General features: G+C 37.9%; 3 protein-coding genes and 3 non-coding genes across 6 annotated transcripts in view; 1 reads left to right on the top strand and 5 right to left on the bottom strand.

Moving 5' to 3' along the window:
* Window positions 1-2,329: 2,329 nt before the first annotated feature.
* Window positions 2,330-4,899, bottom strand: LOC141291585 (uncharacterized). Its single transcript, XM_073823747.1, has 3 exons — window positions 4,565-4,899; window positions 4,173-4,361; window positions 2,330-3,351 (listed from the first exon to the last, which is right to left on the bottom strand). The coding sequence occupies exons 1-3, from the start codon at window positions 4,685-4,687 to the stop codon at window positions 3,160-3,162; spliced, it is 504 nt and encodes a 167-aa protein (XP_073679848.1). The 5' UTR covers window positions 4,688-4,899; the 3' UTR covers window positions 2,330-3,159.
* A 2,014-nt stretch (window positions 4,900-6,913) lies between these two features.
* On the bottom strand, window positions 6,914-6,989 carry LOC141291704 (small nucleolar RNA SNORD59). Its single transcript, XR_012340370.1, has one exon. It is a non-coding gene; the product is annotated as a small nucleolar RNA SNORD59 (small nucleolar RNA).
* Window positions 6,990-8,166: 1,177 nt separating this feature from the next.
* naca (nascent polypeptide associated complex subunit alpha) lies at window positions 8,167-15,967 on the bottom strand. The gene is made up of 8 exons (XM_073823351.1): window positions 15,903-15,967; window positions 14,954-15,029; window positions 9,562-9,647; window positions 9,370-9,447; window positions 9,126-9,272; window positions 8,756-8,884; window positions 8,509-8,631; window positions 8,167-8,284 (listed from the first exon to the last, which is right to left on the bottom strand). The coding sequence occupies exons 2-8, from the start codon at window positions 15,021-15,023 to the stop codon at window positions 8,270-8,272; spliced, it is 648 nt and encodes a 215-aa protein (XP_073679452.1). The 5' UTR covers window positions 15,024-15,029; window positions 15,903-15,967; the 3' UTR covers window positions 8,167-8,269.
* LOC141291705 (small nucleolar RNA SNORD59) lies at window positions 8,357-8,432 on the bottom strand. Its single transcript, XR_012340372.1, has one exon. It is a non-coding gene; the product is annotated as a small nucleolar RNA SNORD59 (small nucleolar RNA).
* On the bottom strand, window positions 8,966-9,037 carry LOC141291706 (small nucleolar RNA SNORD59). The gene has a single exon (XR_012340373.1). It is a non-coding gene; the product is annotated as a small nucleolar RNA SNORD59 (small nucleolar RNA).
* Window positions 15,968-15,994: 27 nt separating the features above from the next.
* tfip11 (tuftelin interacting protein 11) overlaps window positions 15,995-17,926 on the top strand; it is a 9,108-nt gene continuing 7,176 nt past the window's right edge. The window contains 2 exon segments of the mRNA XM_073822658.1: window positions 15,995-16,046; window positions 17,626-17,845. Of these exon segments, the coding sequence (XP_073678759.1) occupies window positions 17,633-17,845 (213 nt within the window). The 5' untranslated portion in view covers window positions 15,995-16,046; window positions 17,626-17,632.

The raw sequence follows: 17,926 nt of genomic DNA, 5'->3' as shown, positions 1-17,926 counted from the left end.
TCTGAAACATTACGTATTGTTCTTGTTGGGATTTTTATTCATCTTGTAAAATGTATTAATTATTTTTAAAACATTGTGTCTATTTTGTATTTTTATAGTCATCAAAATAATTGGATAATAAAATGAAAGTGTACTTTGATTTTTATTCTTGTGATTTTTTTTCTATTGATCTAGTATTCTGACAATCCATAACTTACGATTTCATTCTTAGCTTTATTCCATGTGCAATGAGAGTATGAATAGTGCCTTCAAGTAATGAGATTTTAAAAACAAAAACAATATTTTTTGTTTAGTTTCACAGAAGAAAGAAAATAACAAAAGGACTGAAATGAAATTAAAATGATTAGCCTATAGTGATTACTTGATTTTGAAGTTCTTGATTTTCGTTAACTATCCCTTTAAGTAAAATGCAAATACATCCCTTTAAATTAAATAAAACACAAGGCTATATCCATCAAAATATACTTAAGATATTGTTTTTATGACTTATTATTTTACTTGATTTTAAATAAACATGTTCATCTTTGATTTTTATTGTATGAAACTGGGGAAATTACAGCTCTGCTGACAATGTTACAAATTCAACAGATCTAACAGACATTCTTATCAGAATCAGAATTTCTTTATTTATCCCCGAGGGGAAATTCTATTCACACGTCTATTGAGGCGACGTAACTTATCACGCGTCTGTTGAGGCGACGTAACTTATCACGCGTCTGTTGAGGCGACGTACTTCTCTACGGCGTTGGTGTCACGCGTCTGTGTGGCGACGTAACCCTTCTCAAACGGAAAAGTACACGACCGTCGCCTTCGGCTGGTAATCCGTGGCACGATCCACTCGCCATAGTAAATAAATATATTTTAAATCCACGTCTCGCACATTTTAATGGCCTTTAAATGGGACATATACACTCCCTTCGAGCTGGAATCACGGCGTAATTTCCTATGTCCACTTTGCACGGCATTTACTGTCGATACGGATTGAGAATGAGAACACTGATAAACCATAGTGTTTATTTATGTTTGTACGCCCCCTCTTGGTCTATTATAGAGCATTTGTACACGTTTGTGATATACAGTCGAACCAAATTTTATTCAGACACCTTCAACATTTCTCACATTATCAGTTTATTCACTATAGCTTAGAAAATGGTAATAAATATGATAAGAACTTAGAGTTAAACCGATGAAAATTTTCATCTTGATAATGTCAAATAAGTTTGATAGAAAGGAATACAAAAATCAACCAAAAATTCAGACAACTACACAAAGTGTCTGAATAATTTTTGGTCCCAAATTTTATCAATTTTATTGGTAGTCCACTGTATGAAGAATTTTTGGGTATAATAAGTCACAGTTTACTTTATTTTGCTATCCTCACCTACATAAATGAACTATCGTGTCATGTACCCACTAGTAAACAAATATCAAAAATGATATCTGGTTTCTGAATATTTTTTGGTTTGACTATATATACTAAATAATTAAACAATGATGTGTGTCAATAAATATTTTGTTTGTGAACAAATACACACTTTTAATATTTATTAATATGGCACTGCAAATCCTCCATAATCAATTGCTTTGAAGTTTGTACTTATGTTTTTTATTTATCAATATTCATTCATAAACAAATCTTCTATTAAATGACATACAGCCATGCAGATTACACAGCAAATAATGGCAGAGAAAAAGTCTGAGCCAATTCAATTAATAAAAATGTAGTCCTTTTAACCGTGATGTTTTAATTATCTGATTTTAATTAAGCCTGTAATTCAAGTCTCTTTAGGGATTTTTCAGAGTATTTTTGAAAGCCATTCTGTGAATAAGAACAGGGTGACTATGCTCAAAACTATGAAATAGGACACCAAGGTGTCAACAGTAGGTCAGAAAAATACCCTGTTTAGTACTTCCATGAACCTCCAGTACATATTTATAGTTGCCAGTTGGTCACATGGCAGACAGCAGAGAAGTACAGCTATTTTGTCTCGTTTCTTTGTTGTGATTTATGAGGACCGGCAAGTCTTTGCGTCACATTGTGTACAGACAGTTCCACAACATGTTCAAGTTCATGTGCTTAGGTGTAGTTAAACAACAAGTCCTCTATTTAAAATGGCAGACCCAGTAAAATATTCACCAGCAGACCCAATGCCTGCTTTCTGTTTTGCAATTTGTTCCAAAGTGTAAAATATTAACAGTTTGTTAATGTATATGATAAACTGAAAAAAAAAAAATTATATATATATATATATATAGTAATAGATCATAATAAGAAGTGATACATTTTTTAAACGAATCAGACAAATCTCGCTGACCTTAACAGATCAGATTCTATATGTATCAGTTTTAATTCTGTAAATGTTTACAGTGTGCAACTTTAGCAATGATTACAACTTGTATTATACATACAAAGACGGAAGGTTAAGTTAAGACCAATTCTACAAAACACACTTGACCTTGAAGGTCACTTGTAGATCTTAAGGCCCTAGCAAATAAACTAGCTATTTTATCTTACCTGTCACTTTTTCTCCTTATCCTGAAGTAGACTTTGGTGATAAATAAATGCTCAACTTCCTTCCAAAACACATATATTGTTAGTTTTCTCTTTGATTACTTCCTGTGGTGTTTACACTTGTTTCTGTTGTGGTTTTTTAATCCCGCCCTACTCTGAAGTTCAAATCCTATTGGTTGGTTTAAAGGACTGCTGACCAAACCCCCATTCCTCATTAAAGCACAGTCTGTCCTACAGCATCCTAAAAGTTGATGACCAGTCAGGAGGCATCTAAATTTAGAAAATGTTCCCTTAGAGTTGTTCAAAGTGTCAACACTCTGACGTTAGTTCCCTCCCAGTATGAGTAATTTATTGTATATACAATACATATATCACAGTGTTTTTTAAAGTAAAGTTGTAGATTCTAATTTATCCTGAGCACATTGACATTGGTTATATCCAGACTTAAATATTAGATGCAAAAAGCTTAAAAAAACAAATTAAATAGCTGTTAGTACCAATACATCCATTGGTCTGGGCTGTGTTTCTCAAAAGCATTGTAAGCTAATATGATCATAGAGACCATTGATGACAATGGTTCTACAATCTACTTAAAATGCTTTTGGGAAGCCGAGCTCTGGAAAGTCTGTTTTAAAGTGCTCCGTCCCTTATGTCTCTTTTTTAGCACAGTGTCCAGTGATGCAGCCCTCTCTGCCGGTCCACTTCAGTCGGTTTCTTGCAAACACCCCATAGGCTCTGTCCATTATAGGCCTGATCAGTGGAAGAGAGATGAATGTGCCAAGCCAGCTCAAACCCACCGCACTGTACATCACTCTGAAAGCTGGAACTCCACGATGAATCTGCCCTCAGAAGAAAACACAGTCACATTGAGGAATAATCAATTATATATTTGATCAGGGCTGCGTTTTTCAAAAGCATCGTAAGGAAAGTTGATCATAGAGACCATTGGTGGCAATAGTTCTACGATCTACTTGGGGTTATGATGCTTTTAGGAAATGTAGCCCAGGTGTTTCTTAAATTTAAATACCATATACATTTTAAAAACGAATCAAAGGAAAATAAATATTTTTAAAGATATTTTTAAAAAGATAATTCACCCTAAAATGAAAATTCTGTCAATGATTACTCCTTGTAATCGACCTTCATTAATCTTCGGAACACAAATTAAGATATTTTTGATGATATCTGAGAGCTTTCTGACCGCAAGGTCCTTCCACATTTAAAGATACCAAGAACATCGACAAAATAGTCCATGTGACATCAGAATTGTTGAATAAAGTGGTTATTTATTTATTTATTTTTGTACACAAAAAGTATTCTCGTAGCTTCATAAAATCATGGTTGAATCACTGATATCACATGGACTATTTTGTCGATGTTCTTGGTGCTTTCTGGACCTTGAACCATGAATGCTTCATCAAATATTTCATCAAATATATCTTAATTTGTGTTCCAAAGATGAACGAAGGTCTTACGGGTTTGGAACGACATGAGGGTGAGTAATTAATGACAGAATTTTAATTTTTGGGTGAACTAACCCTTTAAGAAAGTTGGTAACTGGTTTGAGGATGAGTAAATGATGATAGACATTTCATTTTTGGGTGAACTTTTTAAATGCTTTCAACATCATAAAATAAAATATAAATAAATGATCACCCACCTTGTTCTTCTCATCAATCACTGTCATTTCCCCCATTGCCATCTCATAACTGACTCCTTCATATTTGTTTCCGTCATACTCTGGCAGTGAGATGTCCACAAAATCTACTTTACCTGCTCTGTTTCTCTGAAGAAACTGAAGAAAGCTAATTTCTTTTACACATATTGGGCATTCTCCATCATAGAGAACCTATGACACAAATCAAACATGATACAATATAAGGACGCCTGGGTGGAAAGCTCAAACATTTATTCTATTATATGTACAAGCTCAAAAGTACACTTTAAGTCTATATAAACGTGCACAATATTTATGAGACTACCCTGGATGTAAGAACAACCTCACTGTAACGTTAATGAGTTTAAGGATATAAGAAAGAAGTGAGTTCTCACCCTTATAGTGTCAGAAGATCCGAGTCCTTTCTTTTGAGAGCAAAACAGTCGCTGTGTGCTAACGATACTCGCCCTAGAGCTGACATAACGTAAAGCTTCAATCAAAGGTAATCTGATAGCCATTTAGTCTTATAAACTGATTTGACTGAAAGAAAGGGGCATTTAAAATCTCGTGTTGTACTTTACGCCTTGACAGGTGTTACGGTTTAACTGGTTACCGTGTTATCTGGTGACCAACTTCCTGATTCAGGTCCTCAGCGCCAATGTGATGGAACGAACGCTGCAGATTCGCCGATTCTGAAAGCACAAATTGACGTGATATTAAGCTGTCTAATAAACGCACACTTGCTCATTACATGTTTTTTATATTCTTGTAAAGATGACAAATTATTGGTATGATCGCCCGTAGCGGCTGAAATGCGGAAAAAAAAAAAAAGTCTGTTTGGCACGGGTTTCGAACACGCGCTAAAAATAGTCACTTGTGACCTGTGTTTACTGTTATGAAAATGAATATTATAGTAAAAGTATATTACATTTTATGGTTTGTGATGTCAAAGTACATTTCATGGAGTCCCAGACAATTTACTATAGTAAAAACATGGTACACATGGTTTCTTCGTTTGATAAATATATAAAAAATGACGTTATTTACACGTTGGTTTTGCCATTTTTCTCGTATAAATACTTAAAAAGTGACTTAAATAGACATGATTTTGTTATAATCAAATGAGATTTTCTAATGACAAGTAATATTTGTAAGCAGCTTTTTAACTGGAAATAACGTCAATTTATTGCAACAGTAAAATTAGATTTTGGCTAGCAAACAAGTTCACACAGGCAACACAGGGTCACAAGTTAACACAGGCAAATTCAAAGAATCATAGACTGAAGCTACCTTGTGCCAAAGTGTAAAAAGGGGCTAGTACATATAACAGTGTGGTTGAATAGCTCGCTGTGATTGCATCTGCTATAATACTATGTGCAGTCTATTACATATAGGTTAAAATCCTGCGTCCAGCTTTTTAGCTATTTCAATTTTGTAATCAAATATTAGCAGACACCCATTATATAATGGTGCTACACAATGTGTTATTTGTAGGCCTAAATGTCTAAATATATTTGTAAATTAAAGTAGTAAGGTAAAAGGTTAGTAAGGTAAAAGCACACTCCGAAAATTGATCTAAGTTTGTAATTAGAGGGATTTCTCATTCAAAAACAAAAAAACAAAAAACAAAAACATACGTTGGGCCTAATTGGTACCACAGTGAGTAATGGTGAAAAAAAGACAATGTTTTCCTTTAAAAAATTATAAGATATCTTTACAAAGACATTGTGTTGACTGTTTGCATGCGTTTTGTGGCACTGTATACAATTAAGCCTATCTTTAAAAAAAGTGAATTTAGTGATTTGTTTTACACAAGTGGGGCTAACTCAACATTGCCAAATGTGTCAGGGAATTAACAAATCACTGAATTGGTTAAAATCATAATTTGCATAAAATATGTTTTTCCCTTAAAGTGGGCTTAAAGGGTACATGGGCTTAATGGGTGCATTTACCCCAGCATTTACATGCAGCTTGTTGTCTATAGAAAAGGCTATATTTTATATATTGTTTACTTAAAAAAAAAACAGCTATCGAACACAAATCACAATTTGACACGTTTACAAAGTAACATTTATAAGCAGACTAGAATTTATGTTACATTTCATTCACTACAATCAAGAAATCAAGTCACATGTTTCCAAAGTATTTATAGTAGAAAAACGGCAAAAACAACCTGAAATAATGTCAAGTTTTATATTAATCAAATGAGACATAAGCTTGTCTATTAAGAAAATGTATCATGTTTTTACTATATTAAATATAGTTTAACAATAGCGTTTTCTAATTAAACCACAGTAGCCTCACATTTACAATTGTCTGGGACTCCATGAAATGTACTTTAACATCATAAACCATAAAATGTAATATACTTTTACTATAATATTCATTTTCATAACAATAAACACAGGTCACAAGTTAACACGGGCACATTTCTTTGATTCAGCCAGCTGCATACCACGCCGAGAGTAAAATTCTGACTTGAATTCAAAAATCAGTGACAATGAAATACATTTCCATAAATCGTAAAAAATGCACAAAATACAACGACATATAATTTCATCAAGCCACATCTTTATTTCTCTTGAGTATAAATTGTACAAACAATAGTGTAGATCAAATCAGCAACATCTTAATGTGACCCAGTCCCTGATCTCCATCTTCATCGTCAATTCCTGTAAAGACAGGCAAAAAGATAAAGTGAGAAATACTGCTTGATACCATGACACCACGTTTAAAGCCTGAGCTCTTCTCAGAACAAATGAAATGGCTTCAGGACAAATTCAGAAGAACGAAAGTCAAATGTTAATTCATCACAGAAGAGTTTTGAAATTCAAAAAAAAAATTAACTGTAAAAAAAATTAGATGTTTTAAAGTAAAGTTATCAGTTTAACTCAGCATAATAGCATTAACAATGTTGTTATTGTTATTCTTCAGTGCACGCACAGCCTTCGCCCTGGATACATTGGCTTGTGACATGACCAGCTCAATGTCCTTGTCCTTCACTCTGGTTCCTCGTCGATTTTGGCTGCGACTGCAAGCTGTGGAAAGGGAATGCAAGTTCAGTTCATGTCAATGTAAAACTCAAATAGAAATGATGAGAGAAAATTAAGTGGAGGGAAAAATAATGCTTTTTGTATATGCTGATCGAAAGAATCTTACCTGTGCCTGCTGTGTTTGTGTCTGTGCAGAGTCCTGTTCCTGCCGGACCCTAAAACACCAGGACATATCAAGTTAATTTGCCATTAGGCACATAGATTTTCACCAAAAATCCTGTTGGAATAAATTCAAATCTTCAAATTGAATGGAGATACAAGTGAATCAGTTTAACAATTTTTAAGTTGCACAAATAGCTGTGCCTCAAAATGGAAGCAAAAGTAAATTGCCATTATATAGATAACTCTGAATAATATCCACATTGATAAACTGAAAAACCATTCAGCTATTGGCCCAATGTTTGAACAACTTCCTGAAAAGCATCCAACTGAAGCTTCAATCTCATTCAAAAACTAAGACAGGTGATTTCCAGACTGTGGCAATATATACCAGCATAAGCATAGAAAGCAAAAACAGACAGAGATACCCTTGTCGTTCTTGATGACTGGCTCCAGTATGGATGGGGCTTTAACTGGTTTGGGAACAGGGGCTGGTTCAACTTTAGGGACAGGTTCAGCTTTAGGTGTAGAGGCAGCAGCCTCAACTTTGGGAGAAGGGTAGGCTTAACTTTAGGGGCAGGAGCAGACTTGGCTTTAGGAGGCATAGCCTCAACTTTAGAGGCAGGAGCAGGCTTAACTTTAGGTGTAACCTCAGCTTTAGGGCCAGGAGCAGGCTTAACTTCAGGGATAGTCTCAGCTTTAGTAGCAGCAGCCTCAGGAGCTAGTTTGTGCCTTTACTTTTTTCTCTTGCTCTATGCAATTCATGTTTTGAGCTGCTCTGGACAAATTTACAATACAATAAAATCAAATTCCATGAATAATAAAAAAATGCACAAAATACATCATTTCATCAAGCCACGCCTTTATTTCTCTTGGGTATAAATTGTACAAACAATAGTGTAGATCAAATCAGCAACATCTTAATGTGACCCAGTCCCTGATCTCCATCTACATCGTCAATTCCTGTAAAGACAGACAAAAAGATAAAGTGAGTAATACTGCTTGATACCATGACACCACGTTTAAAGCCTGAGCTCTTCTCAGAACAAATGAAATGGCTTCAGGACAAAATCAGAAGAACGAAAGTCAAATGTTAATTCATCACAGAAGAGTTTTGAAAAAAAAAAAAAAAAAATGGAATTGTACAAGATGAGATTTTTTAAAGTAAAGTTATCAGTTTAACTCACCATAATAGCATTAACAATGTCGTTATTGTTATTCTTCAGTGCACGCACAGCCTTCGCCCTGGATACATTGGCTTGTGACATGACCAGCTCAATGTCCTTGACCTCCACTCCAGTCTCATCAACCTGTAAATGGTAAAGCAAATCACTCATGAATATGTACATTCACTTTTCTCACATTTGAGCATATCAACAAAAGACCTTGTTCAGTGTTATTCTGTTCTATAATCACAACAGTGTTAACACTCACCTCTTCCTCTTCGCTCTCCTCCTGTACTGTGGGCGTCTGTGTGTTTTCCTGGATGTTTGAAACGGCTTCTCCTTGAACCTTGAACTTCTCTGCAGCTGCTAACTGAGCTTGCTGGGACAGATCTTCAATCTGAAAGGAGCAGACACCATCAGGATTATAGTTTGTTTTATGAGCTTCAATGAGTCCTTCATGTACACCACTGTACATTTCCTCTCTCAGAACAGAAAGTTTGGCTTCAGCAGACTCAGAAGAACGAAAGTCTGTTTAAATCATCATTAAGAGGTCACTTATGTCTAGATTACCAGGCAAGAATTCGTTATCAACCAAAACACTAAACTCAAATAAGAAAGCATTTTTTTCTAATCTTTACCTTGGCCTCACCGAAGACAATGTAGGTATCTGAAGCTGGACTTTTGTAGACGTCTGGTTTGGTGATAACAAAGAGAATGTTCTTGGACTTGCGAATGGTTACTCTGGTAACACCAGCAACTTGTCTCAACCCCAATTTGGACATGGCCTGGCAAGGGAAGAAAGGGTACAGTTAAACAACACTGTTAATTCGAATTAAATTTGGTGTTAAGATGAGATTCATTCAGTTCCTGAGGATGACCTACCTTCCTGGCTTTCTTCTCACTTCTGCTTTGTTTTGCTTTGCTGACAGGTTCCTCATCGATTTCAGCTGCTGCTGCAAGCTGTGGAAAGGAAATGCAATTTTAATGTAAAACTCAAATAGAAATGGTGAGAGAAAATGAAGTGGAGGGAAAAATAATGCTTTTTTTTGTATATGCTGATCGAAAGAATCTTACCTGTGCCTGCTGTGTTTGTGTCTGTGCAGAGTCCTGCTCCTCCAGGTCAGGAACAGATTCGTCACTGTCAGATTCAGTGCCAGACCCTAAAACACCAGGACGCATTAAGTTAATTTGCCATTAGACACAGATTTTCACCAAAACTCCTGTTTGAATAATTAAAATCTTCAAATGCAATGCAGAAACAGGTGAATCAGTTTAACCATTTTTAAATTGCACAAATACTTGTGCCTCAAAATAGAAGCAAAACTAAACTGCCATTATACCGATAACTCTGAACAATATCCTCATTGAAAAACTGAAAAACCATTCAGCTATTGGCCCAATGTTTGAACGTCCTGAAAAGCATCTAACTGAAGCTTCAATTTCACTCGAAGACTAAGACAGGAGATTTCCAGACCGTGGCAATATGTACCAAATTAAGCATAGAAAGCAAAAACAGACAGACAGAAAGAGAGAGAAAGAGATACCCTTGTCGTTCTTGATGACTGGCTCCAGTATGGATGGGGCTTTAACTGGTTTGGGAGCAGGGGCTGGTTCAACTTTAGGGACAGGTTCAGCTTTAGGTGTAGGGGCAGCCTCAACTTTTGGGGCAGCAGCCTCAACTTTGGGAGCAGGGGTAGGCTTAACTTTAGGGGCAGGAGCAGACTTGGCTTTGGAAGGCACAGCCTCAACTTTACAGGCAGGAGCAGGCTCAACTTTAGGAGCAGCAGCCTCAACTTCAGGGGCAGGAGCAGGTTTAACTTTAGGGGTAGCCTCAACTTTAGGAGCAGCAGCCTCGGCTTTAGGGGCAGGAGCAGGCTTAACTTTAGGGGTAGCCTCAGCATTGGGAGCAGTAGCCTCAGCTTTGGGAGCAGACTTACCCTTAGGGGCAGGAGCAGCCTTAACTTTGGGAGCAGCAGCCTCAGCTTGGGCAGCAGGCTTACCTTTAGGGGTAGCAGCAGCCTCAACTTTAGAAGCAGGGGCAGGCTTAACTTTAGGGGCAGGCTCAGGCTCTAATTTAAGGGCAGGTGCTGCCTCAACATTAGCAGCCACTGCCACCTCAGGTTTAGAAGCAGGAACAGGCTTAACTTTAATGGCAGGAGCAGCCACAACCTTAGAGGTAGGAGCAGAGTCAGCTTTAGGGGCAGCCTCAACCTTAGGGGCAGAAACAGGCTCCGGTTTAGGGCTAGGGGCAGACTTAACTTTAGGTGCAGGAGCAGCCTCTACCTTAGGGGCAGCCTCAGCTTTTTGAGCAGCAGCAGCTTTAGGAGCAGAAACAGACTCAACTTTAGCGCCAAGAGCAGCTTCAACCTTAGCAGGAACAGACTCAGCTTTAGGGGCAGCAACAGGCTCAGCTTTAGGGCTAGGAGAAGACTTCTTATTAGGTGCTGGAGCAGCCTCAACCTTAGGGGTAGCCTGAGCTTTAGTTGTAGGAGCAGCCTCTGTCTTAGGGGCAGCAACAGGCTCAGCTTTAGGGCTAGGAGAAGACTTCTTATTTGGTGCTGGAGCAGCCTCAACCTTAGGGGTAGCCTGAGCTTTAGTTGTAGGAGCAGCCTCGGTCTTAGGGGCAGCAACAGGCTCAGCTTTAGGGCTAGGAGAAGACTTCTTATTAGGTGCTGGAGCAGCCTCAACCTTAGGGGTAGCCTGAGCTTTAGTTGTAGGAGCAGCCTCTGTCTTAGGGGCAGCAACAGGCTCAGCTTTAGGGCTAGGAGAAGACTTCTTATTTGGTGCTGGAGCAGCCTCAACCTTAGGGGTAGCCTGAGCTTTAGTTGTAGGAGCAGCCTCGGTCTTAGGGGCAGCAACAGGCTCAGCTTTAGGGCTAGGAGAAGACTTCTTATTAGGTGCTGGAGCAGCCTCAACCTTAGGGGTAGCCTGAGCTTTAGTTGTAGGAGCAGCCTCTGTCTTAGGGGCAGCAACAGGCTCAGCTTTAGGGGCAGCAACAGGCTCAGCTTTAGGGCTAGGAGAAGACTTCTTATTTGGTGCTGGAGCAGCCTCAACCTTAGGGGTAGCCTGGGCTTTAGTTGTAGGAGCAGCCTCGGTCTTAGGGGCAGCAACAGGCTCAGCTTTAGGGCTAGGAGAAGACTTCTTATTAGGTGCTGGAGCAGCCTCAACCTTAGGGGTAGCCTGAGCTTTAGTTGTAGGAGCAGCCTCTGTCTTAGGGGCAGAAGAGACAGCAACTTTAGGGGCAGGAGTAGGCTCATCTTTAGGGGTGGTGATAAGGTCAACTTTAGGTGCAGCCTCAACTTTTGGGACAGGAGCTGCTTTCTGTTCAGCCTTAGAAGCTGGTTTAGTTTTAGGAGCAGCCTTTGCTTTGGGGCTGGATTCAACTTTACCAGAAGAGGCAGGTTCTACTTTAGGAGCTGCTGGGGTAACTACAGGCACTGTAGTAGGTGGCATGGGGGGGAAAGCAGGCATTGTAAAAGGATTCTCAGGTGGTAAGAGAGGTGGGAGATCATCATCCTCAAACTGTGCAGGAGCAGGTTTTGGGGGAGCAGCAGCGGCTGGTTTCACATTTGGCACTTGGGCAGGGGCAGGCTTAGCAGCTGCTTTTGGAGGCGAGGGAGTCTTGGCTTCTGAAACAGCAGGTGTTGCTACTTTTGGAGCTTCAGAGGCAACCTTGGGGGCTTCAGCCACTTTGGGTGGACTGGCGACCACAGCTTCTGTAAACGACTTTGGTGCTGGGGCAGCAGATTTAGAAGTTACTTTAAAGGCAACAGGAGCCACAGCAACTTTGGGAGAGACAGGGGAAGCATTTCCATCTCCTGCTGGTTTTGCTACCACTGGTACTGGTATAGCCAGAGATGGCAGAGCTGCAACTGGTGCAGGCTCCTGTGCAGGCTTAGAGGCAGAGGGAGGTGCTTGCTCAGATTCAGCAGATTTAAAATTCTTTGCTTTCTGTTGCTTCCCTTGTTTACCAGCCTTTACCACCTTGGGAGCAGCCTGCTCAGCTTTTCCAGCTACAGAAGAGTCAGCTGGAGGAGAGGCCAAAGGGGAGCATGGAGGGGTAGCATGTGGGGCAGAGGCAGATTTAGGAGAGGTAGGGGAGCTTGAGGAGGCAGATAGAGAGGAGCGTTTCCTGCGTCCAGCAGGAACTGCCTTAGGAGCAGTTGTGTGAGGAGAAGAGGACAGCTTGGGGTTAGTTTTGCCCTCTTTAGGCTTTGCCTGAGAGGGAGCAGGGGCTGCAGCAGGTGTGGCTAATGGAAATAAAAGGGCTAGAGTGACTTTTTCGGCAATTATAATGTTGCATGGTGTAAACCATCACATCCATGCTGGTTACGAGGGATGCTGTCAATTGCACAAATGTGTTAAACCTTTTAACAAAGGACAACTGGCTACTAAATCAAACCAAACACACCTTGATTATCGGGTTAGGAATTGTAAGGCTTTGTAAAAACACTACTCAATTGCACATGCGTGAATCAGACAGGTATTGACAATGAACTACAGTATCCAAAAACATTTGGACTAACATCGTTTAAAGATCTCCAGCACATTTAAAGTCCACAGGAACTGGAACTTGCTACCTACTTTACTTGCCTATTGTGATGCAGACTTTATATGGAGTACACAGACCTAAAAACAAATGACTAAAATCTGAAAGGACAATCACTCAGTAAAAAGCAAGTGTAATATTGCCTATTCAGACAGCAAATAAACAAAACCATTTACAAAATTTAAATGGTGAATATTTGTAAACAAAAGCTCTCATAGGTATAAGTAACAAAAAACATTTCGTTGAAAAAAAAAAAAAAAGGTGGTGTATTGCTTTTACTGTACATGATCCCCCCCAAAAAAGTACATATATTGTAAAATAATGATCACCGAGCAATATAAACTTGACTAAAAACACTATCCTTCTGGGTCAATGTGTGTTAGCAACCTGAGCATGAAATTGTATAGGTCTTATGTGCATTTCTTTAAAAAAAAAAAAAAAAAAAAAAAAAATACGACGTTACTGGTTAAAATTCTGAACTGTAATTCCATGATCAGCATTGGTAAATTATCAATACAAGACACACTTCTAATTTTCAAGTAGCAAAAAAGCATGGTAGCAGTAAATTGATGATATTTTTAAATATAACTTCAATAAGGAATGTGCTGACAATCTCATACCATCAAATGAGGACAAACATAAAAACATAAAACTAAGTCACTGAATTTGTTAACTTTTACAAATTTATTACAAATGTGTATGTAGCCAATAAACAGACTACACAGACAACAAAGTGCAAACTTCTAATTTGTACAATGCAGTGACCAAGTCCCAACAGGATAAAGACATTTTGTGAAATATATTCTTTCCTTATATTGTCATAACAGCAGTTTACCAAAGTACTATCCAAATGATTTAGTGTTGCATATCTATGACTAAATGTGCCCTATATTTAAGTTTTATATGCTTAGTCAGACTAATTTAGTTCATTTTACTTTTTAACGCTTAGCTATTAACATTTACATAGTCAAAAAACTACCCAAAAAAGCTTGAAGATATACAGAAAAGTTTGTTTTCCTCAAAAACAGAATCATGAGACTTGTTAAATTGCGTGATTTCTCACAAAGATCACTAAGTCTTGCAAATACATTCCTGAACACAATCAATCACACCAGTAAAGACCAATACACTTCCTATCTACAAAAAAGCATTATAAATGTCTTACAGCTATTCAGGTTGCAATCACTCAAATTCAGTGAAATGTTAGGAAAATGTTCATGCAGAGTCCATATTGGCACTGTGCATATTCCACACAAAGATTATGAAACTGCATGTGCTTTTAATAACACAACACAACTTTAGTGTAATATTAACCAATACAGGCAAACACACTGTTGGGCAAGGCAGTCCTGGATCACTTATTTTTCAGAACCAAATGTTGTCATAACCTCATATCCTATAAATCTATAAGTAAACTATGAAATAAAACTACACTTTAGGTATGACTTGCAGCTTAAATCATATTTGTTTTGTCAATGGAAGTCAGACATTCTCCAAAATGTTTTCTTTTGTGTTTCCTAAGAAAGCTATACAGGTTTGAATTAACAAAATTGTCCAAACTATCCTTTTTGACAGAATTAGTGCATTTTTAAATCTAGGGATGGGCTCAAGAAAATTTACCTAAAATTGTCTAGGTGGAGAAGTCTGACTCAAACTCCATCCCCACCCTACAAAGCAACATGTCACCACTCCAACTAGAGAAACTCGCTTTGTGGAGTCGCTACAACAGCTGGTAGAAGACCATAAAAGAAAACCTGAAGAAAATCTAAAACAGGTGCAAAAGCACCATAAACAGATTGATCAGACTTGCAGTAACTGCTTCATATTTAAAAAATAAAAAAAGAACACTACAGTTCCAGGACGCCTTGCACAACATACATTTAGTGTCAGACATGCACATTCAAAGGCAGTACTAACCTGTCTCAGCCTGGGGCTGCTGCATCTCCTGCTCTGTAACAGGGACAGTTTCTGTGGCTTCGCCTGGCATTCTGGACTGCAACAGAAATTGACATTACAAGTTTAGCAAAAACATGTTTTAGTCTGTACTGGGTGTTCACATGGCTTGAATTATTCAAAGCGAGCAGCACACTAGGCCTCTTCCTGTAGGCCTCTGCTGTCAGCTGTTCAATGGCCGGCTGAATTAAAACCTGTTCAGTGCTGTGTTCACATCTGATCAAGTATTGAACTTCCATGATAACATTTCACAAGTCCACTGTACGAAAACTGTTTTATAAAATCCCAAACAGATTATATGGCCTATTCAATATCATAACTACACAAAAACATTGTTTTACAGACTGCTCATAGGTTCGCGTGTAGTGAGATGCACATTTCACGTGTGTAACAGAGCAGCACTGTCACGCTGCTGCTGTTTGAGTGAAACCATTACACAAATGAAAACAAAACAACGCGGGCAACATTAGAAAATTTACGTTTTATGTTATAATAACATGTGTATCTCTGTATGTTTATAATTAATTTGTTGAATAGGCGAGATCAACTTTCCAATGAGTGATTAGTGACACACACAAAGCAAGTTCTTTTTGTCATTACATTAAAGACTTTTAACAAATATCGCTCCAGTTGTTTATAAAACTATATTTTGTATGACTTTAACGTTTCGTTAGACACAAAGCCCACTGCTTAAGTCCTCGCATCCAGCGAGCTGCGGTGCGTCTCGCTCCCCCATTTTGAACAGGCAGCCGGTTGTATTCATTAAGATATTTCCTCAATAATCAAGCCAAATAAATAAATCTTTACCGTTCACCACAGAGGAACACTAAATCATCAAAACAAGTAGCAAATCAAAGCCCAAAAGTGTCAAAACAGCGTTGGATGACAATAGATGGAACACAGAAGTACTCACTAGTTCAGGGCACAGGATCCAAGATGGCTGTAAGAGAGAGTTTCTGACCTCCGCGTCGCTCTGATGTCACAGCTTTGCTTCCGGCCTCAACAGGAAGTTGCTTTTTCATGCGCTCTTGCTGACAGTGAGAACCCACATTTTCAGGTAAAACAAAGATTGTTTGTGTGCTAGCGCTTTGATATTTAGGTACAAAACGTTTGTATTTTAGATGAACGTGATGAAGAAAGCACAATAACCGCTTTAAAGGAAAGCATGTGTTTTTGTTTACAAAAAATAGCAATGCTATGCTAACCCGCATACTTTTTTTTGAAAACGTTTGCCTGACGTACTAATAATACGATTCGTTTATCATAGAGTGTAATGTGAGAAAATACATTAAGCAGGTTTACACCGTTTTGTCTAAAACGGCGGGTTTCAGTCTTTTATGCCACGGACTCCCAAATATCGTCAAACCCATCCTAACATTTTAAAAGTCAGCCATATATATTTTGATGTTTAAACTATATATTATGCTGTAAGAAGCAATATTATAAACATGTGCGTATATATTTACTTTTTAAAAGCACTGTTCTGTGTGTTTTTGTTCTGTTTACCTACAGTTGAGGACGTCAAAGTTTACATACACCTTGCAGAATCTGCAAAATGTTAATTGTTTTGCCAAAATAAGAGGGGTCATATAAAATGCATGTTATTTTTTATTTATTACTGGCCTGAATAAGATATTTAACATAAAAGACGTGTATAGACATATAGTCCACAAGAAAAAAAGGTTGAATTTAGAAAAAATGATTCTGTTCAAAAGTTTACCCCAGTGGTGTTTTTTTTGTTTATTGATAGAGTCTTGTATTGTTGAGAGAATTGAGAGAGTATTGTTTGTCCTGAACAGCCTCTTTAAAAAAAAACTTAAGGTCCTACAATTACTTTGGTTCTTCAGCATTTTTGTGTATTTGAACTCTTTCCAACAATGACTGTATGATTTTGAGATCCATGTTTCCATGCTGAGGACACCTGAGGGACTCATATGTAACTATTACAGAAGGTTCAAATGCCCACTGATGCTCCGGAGGGAAAATTTTTGCATTAAGAGCCAGGGGTGTAAACTTTTAAATAGAATGAAAATGTGTACATTGTTCTTATTTTGCCTTAATATCATATTTTTTTATTTAGTGCTGCTCTTCAGAAGCTGCAGATCATACTTGCATGTTTCCCAGAAGACAAAATTAGTTAAATTTACCCTGATCTTGAAATTCTAAAAGTTTTCTTAATGGCTCTTAATGCATAATTTGTCCTTCTGAAGCATCAGTGAGCATTTGAACCTTCTGTAATAGTTGCATATAGTCCTTCAGTTGTCCTCAGTGTGAAAAGATGGATCTCAGAATCATACAGTCATTTTTGGAAAGGGTTTAAATACACAAAAATGCTGAAAAACCAAATCATTTGTGAGACCTGAAGGATTTTTTTTGAAGAACAGCAGGCAGTTTAACTGTTCATTACAAACAACTGTCACTAAACAATAATAATAAAAACATCTGTGGATCATTCAGGCAACAACACAGTACTAAGAATCAACTGTTATCTTTTGAACGGGGTAATTTTTATAAATTTTATAAACTATTGTTTTTTCTTATTCTCTTACTCTTATGGTTATCTATTATTTTTCTCTGTTATAAGTTATTTGATCTAAAGTTTGTAAGACCTGAAATATTCTTTTGTTTAATTCCAGCAGAGACATGTCTATGTCCCATTTGTATGGGCGTAGAGGTGATGAGGAGGAGGATGGCGTGGAAATTGAAAAGTTTGAGATATCTGAATGGGACTTGGCCAATGAGTTCAACCCAGATAGACGCAGACACAGACAGACCAAAGAAGAAGCGACTTATGGGATTTGGGCAGAGCATGACTCTGATGATGAGCGGCCTAGCTTTGGGGGGAAAAGGTATGTGGTTGTTGTTGATAATGTTTCGTCTGTCAAACTGATAGAGTACAGACCTTAGTGACTAAGTGGTGAATGTCATATTAAGACA

This window comes from Garra rufa, chromosome 18 (assembly GCF_049309525.1).
Source record: "Garra rufa chromosome 18, GarRuf1.0, whole genome shotgun sequence".
Taxonomy (NCBI): Eukaryota; Metazoa; Chordata; class Actinopteri; order Cypriniformes; family Cyprinidae; genus Garra; species Garra rufa.
The sequence above is the reverse complement of the archived record's forward strand: the minus strand, read 5'-3'. Positions and strand labels throughout refer to the sequence as shown.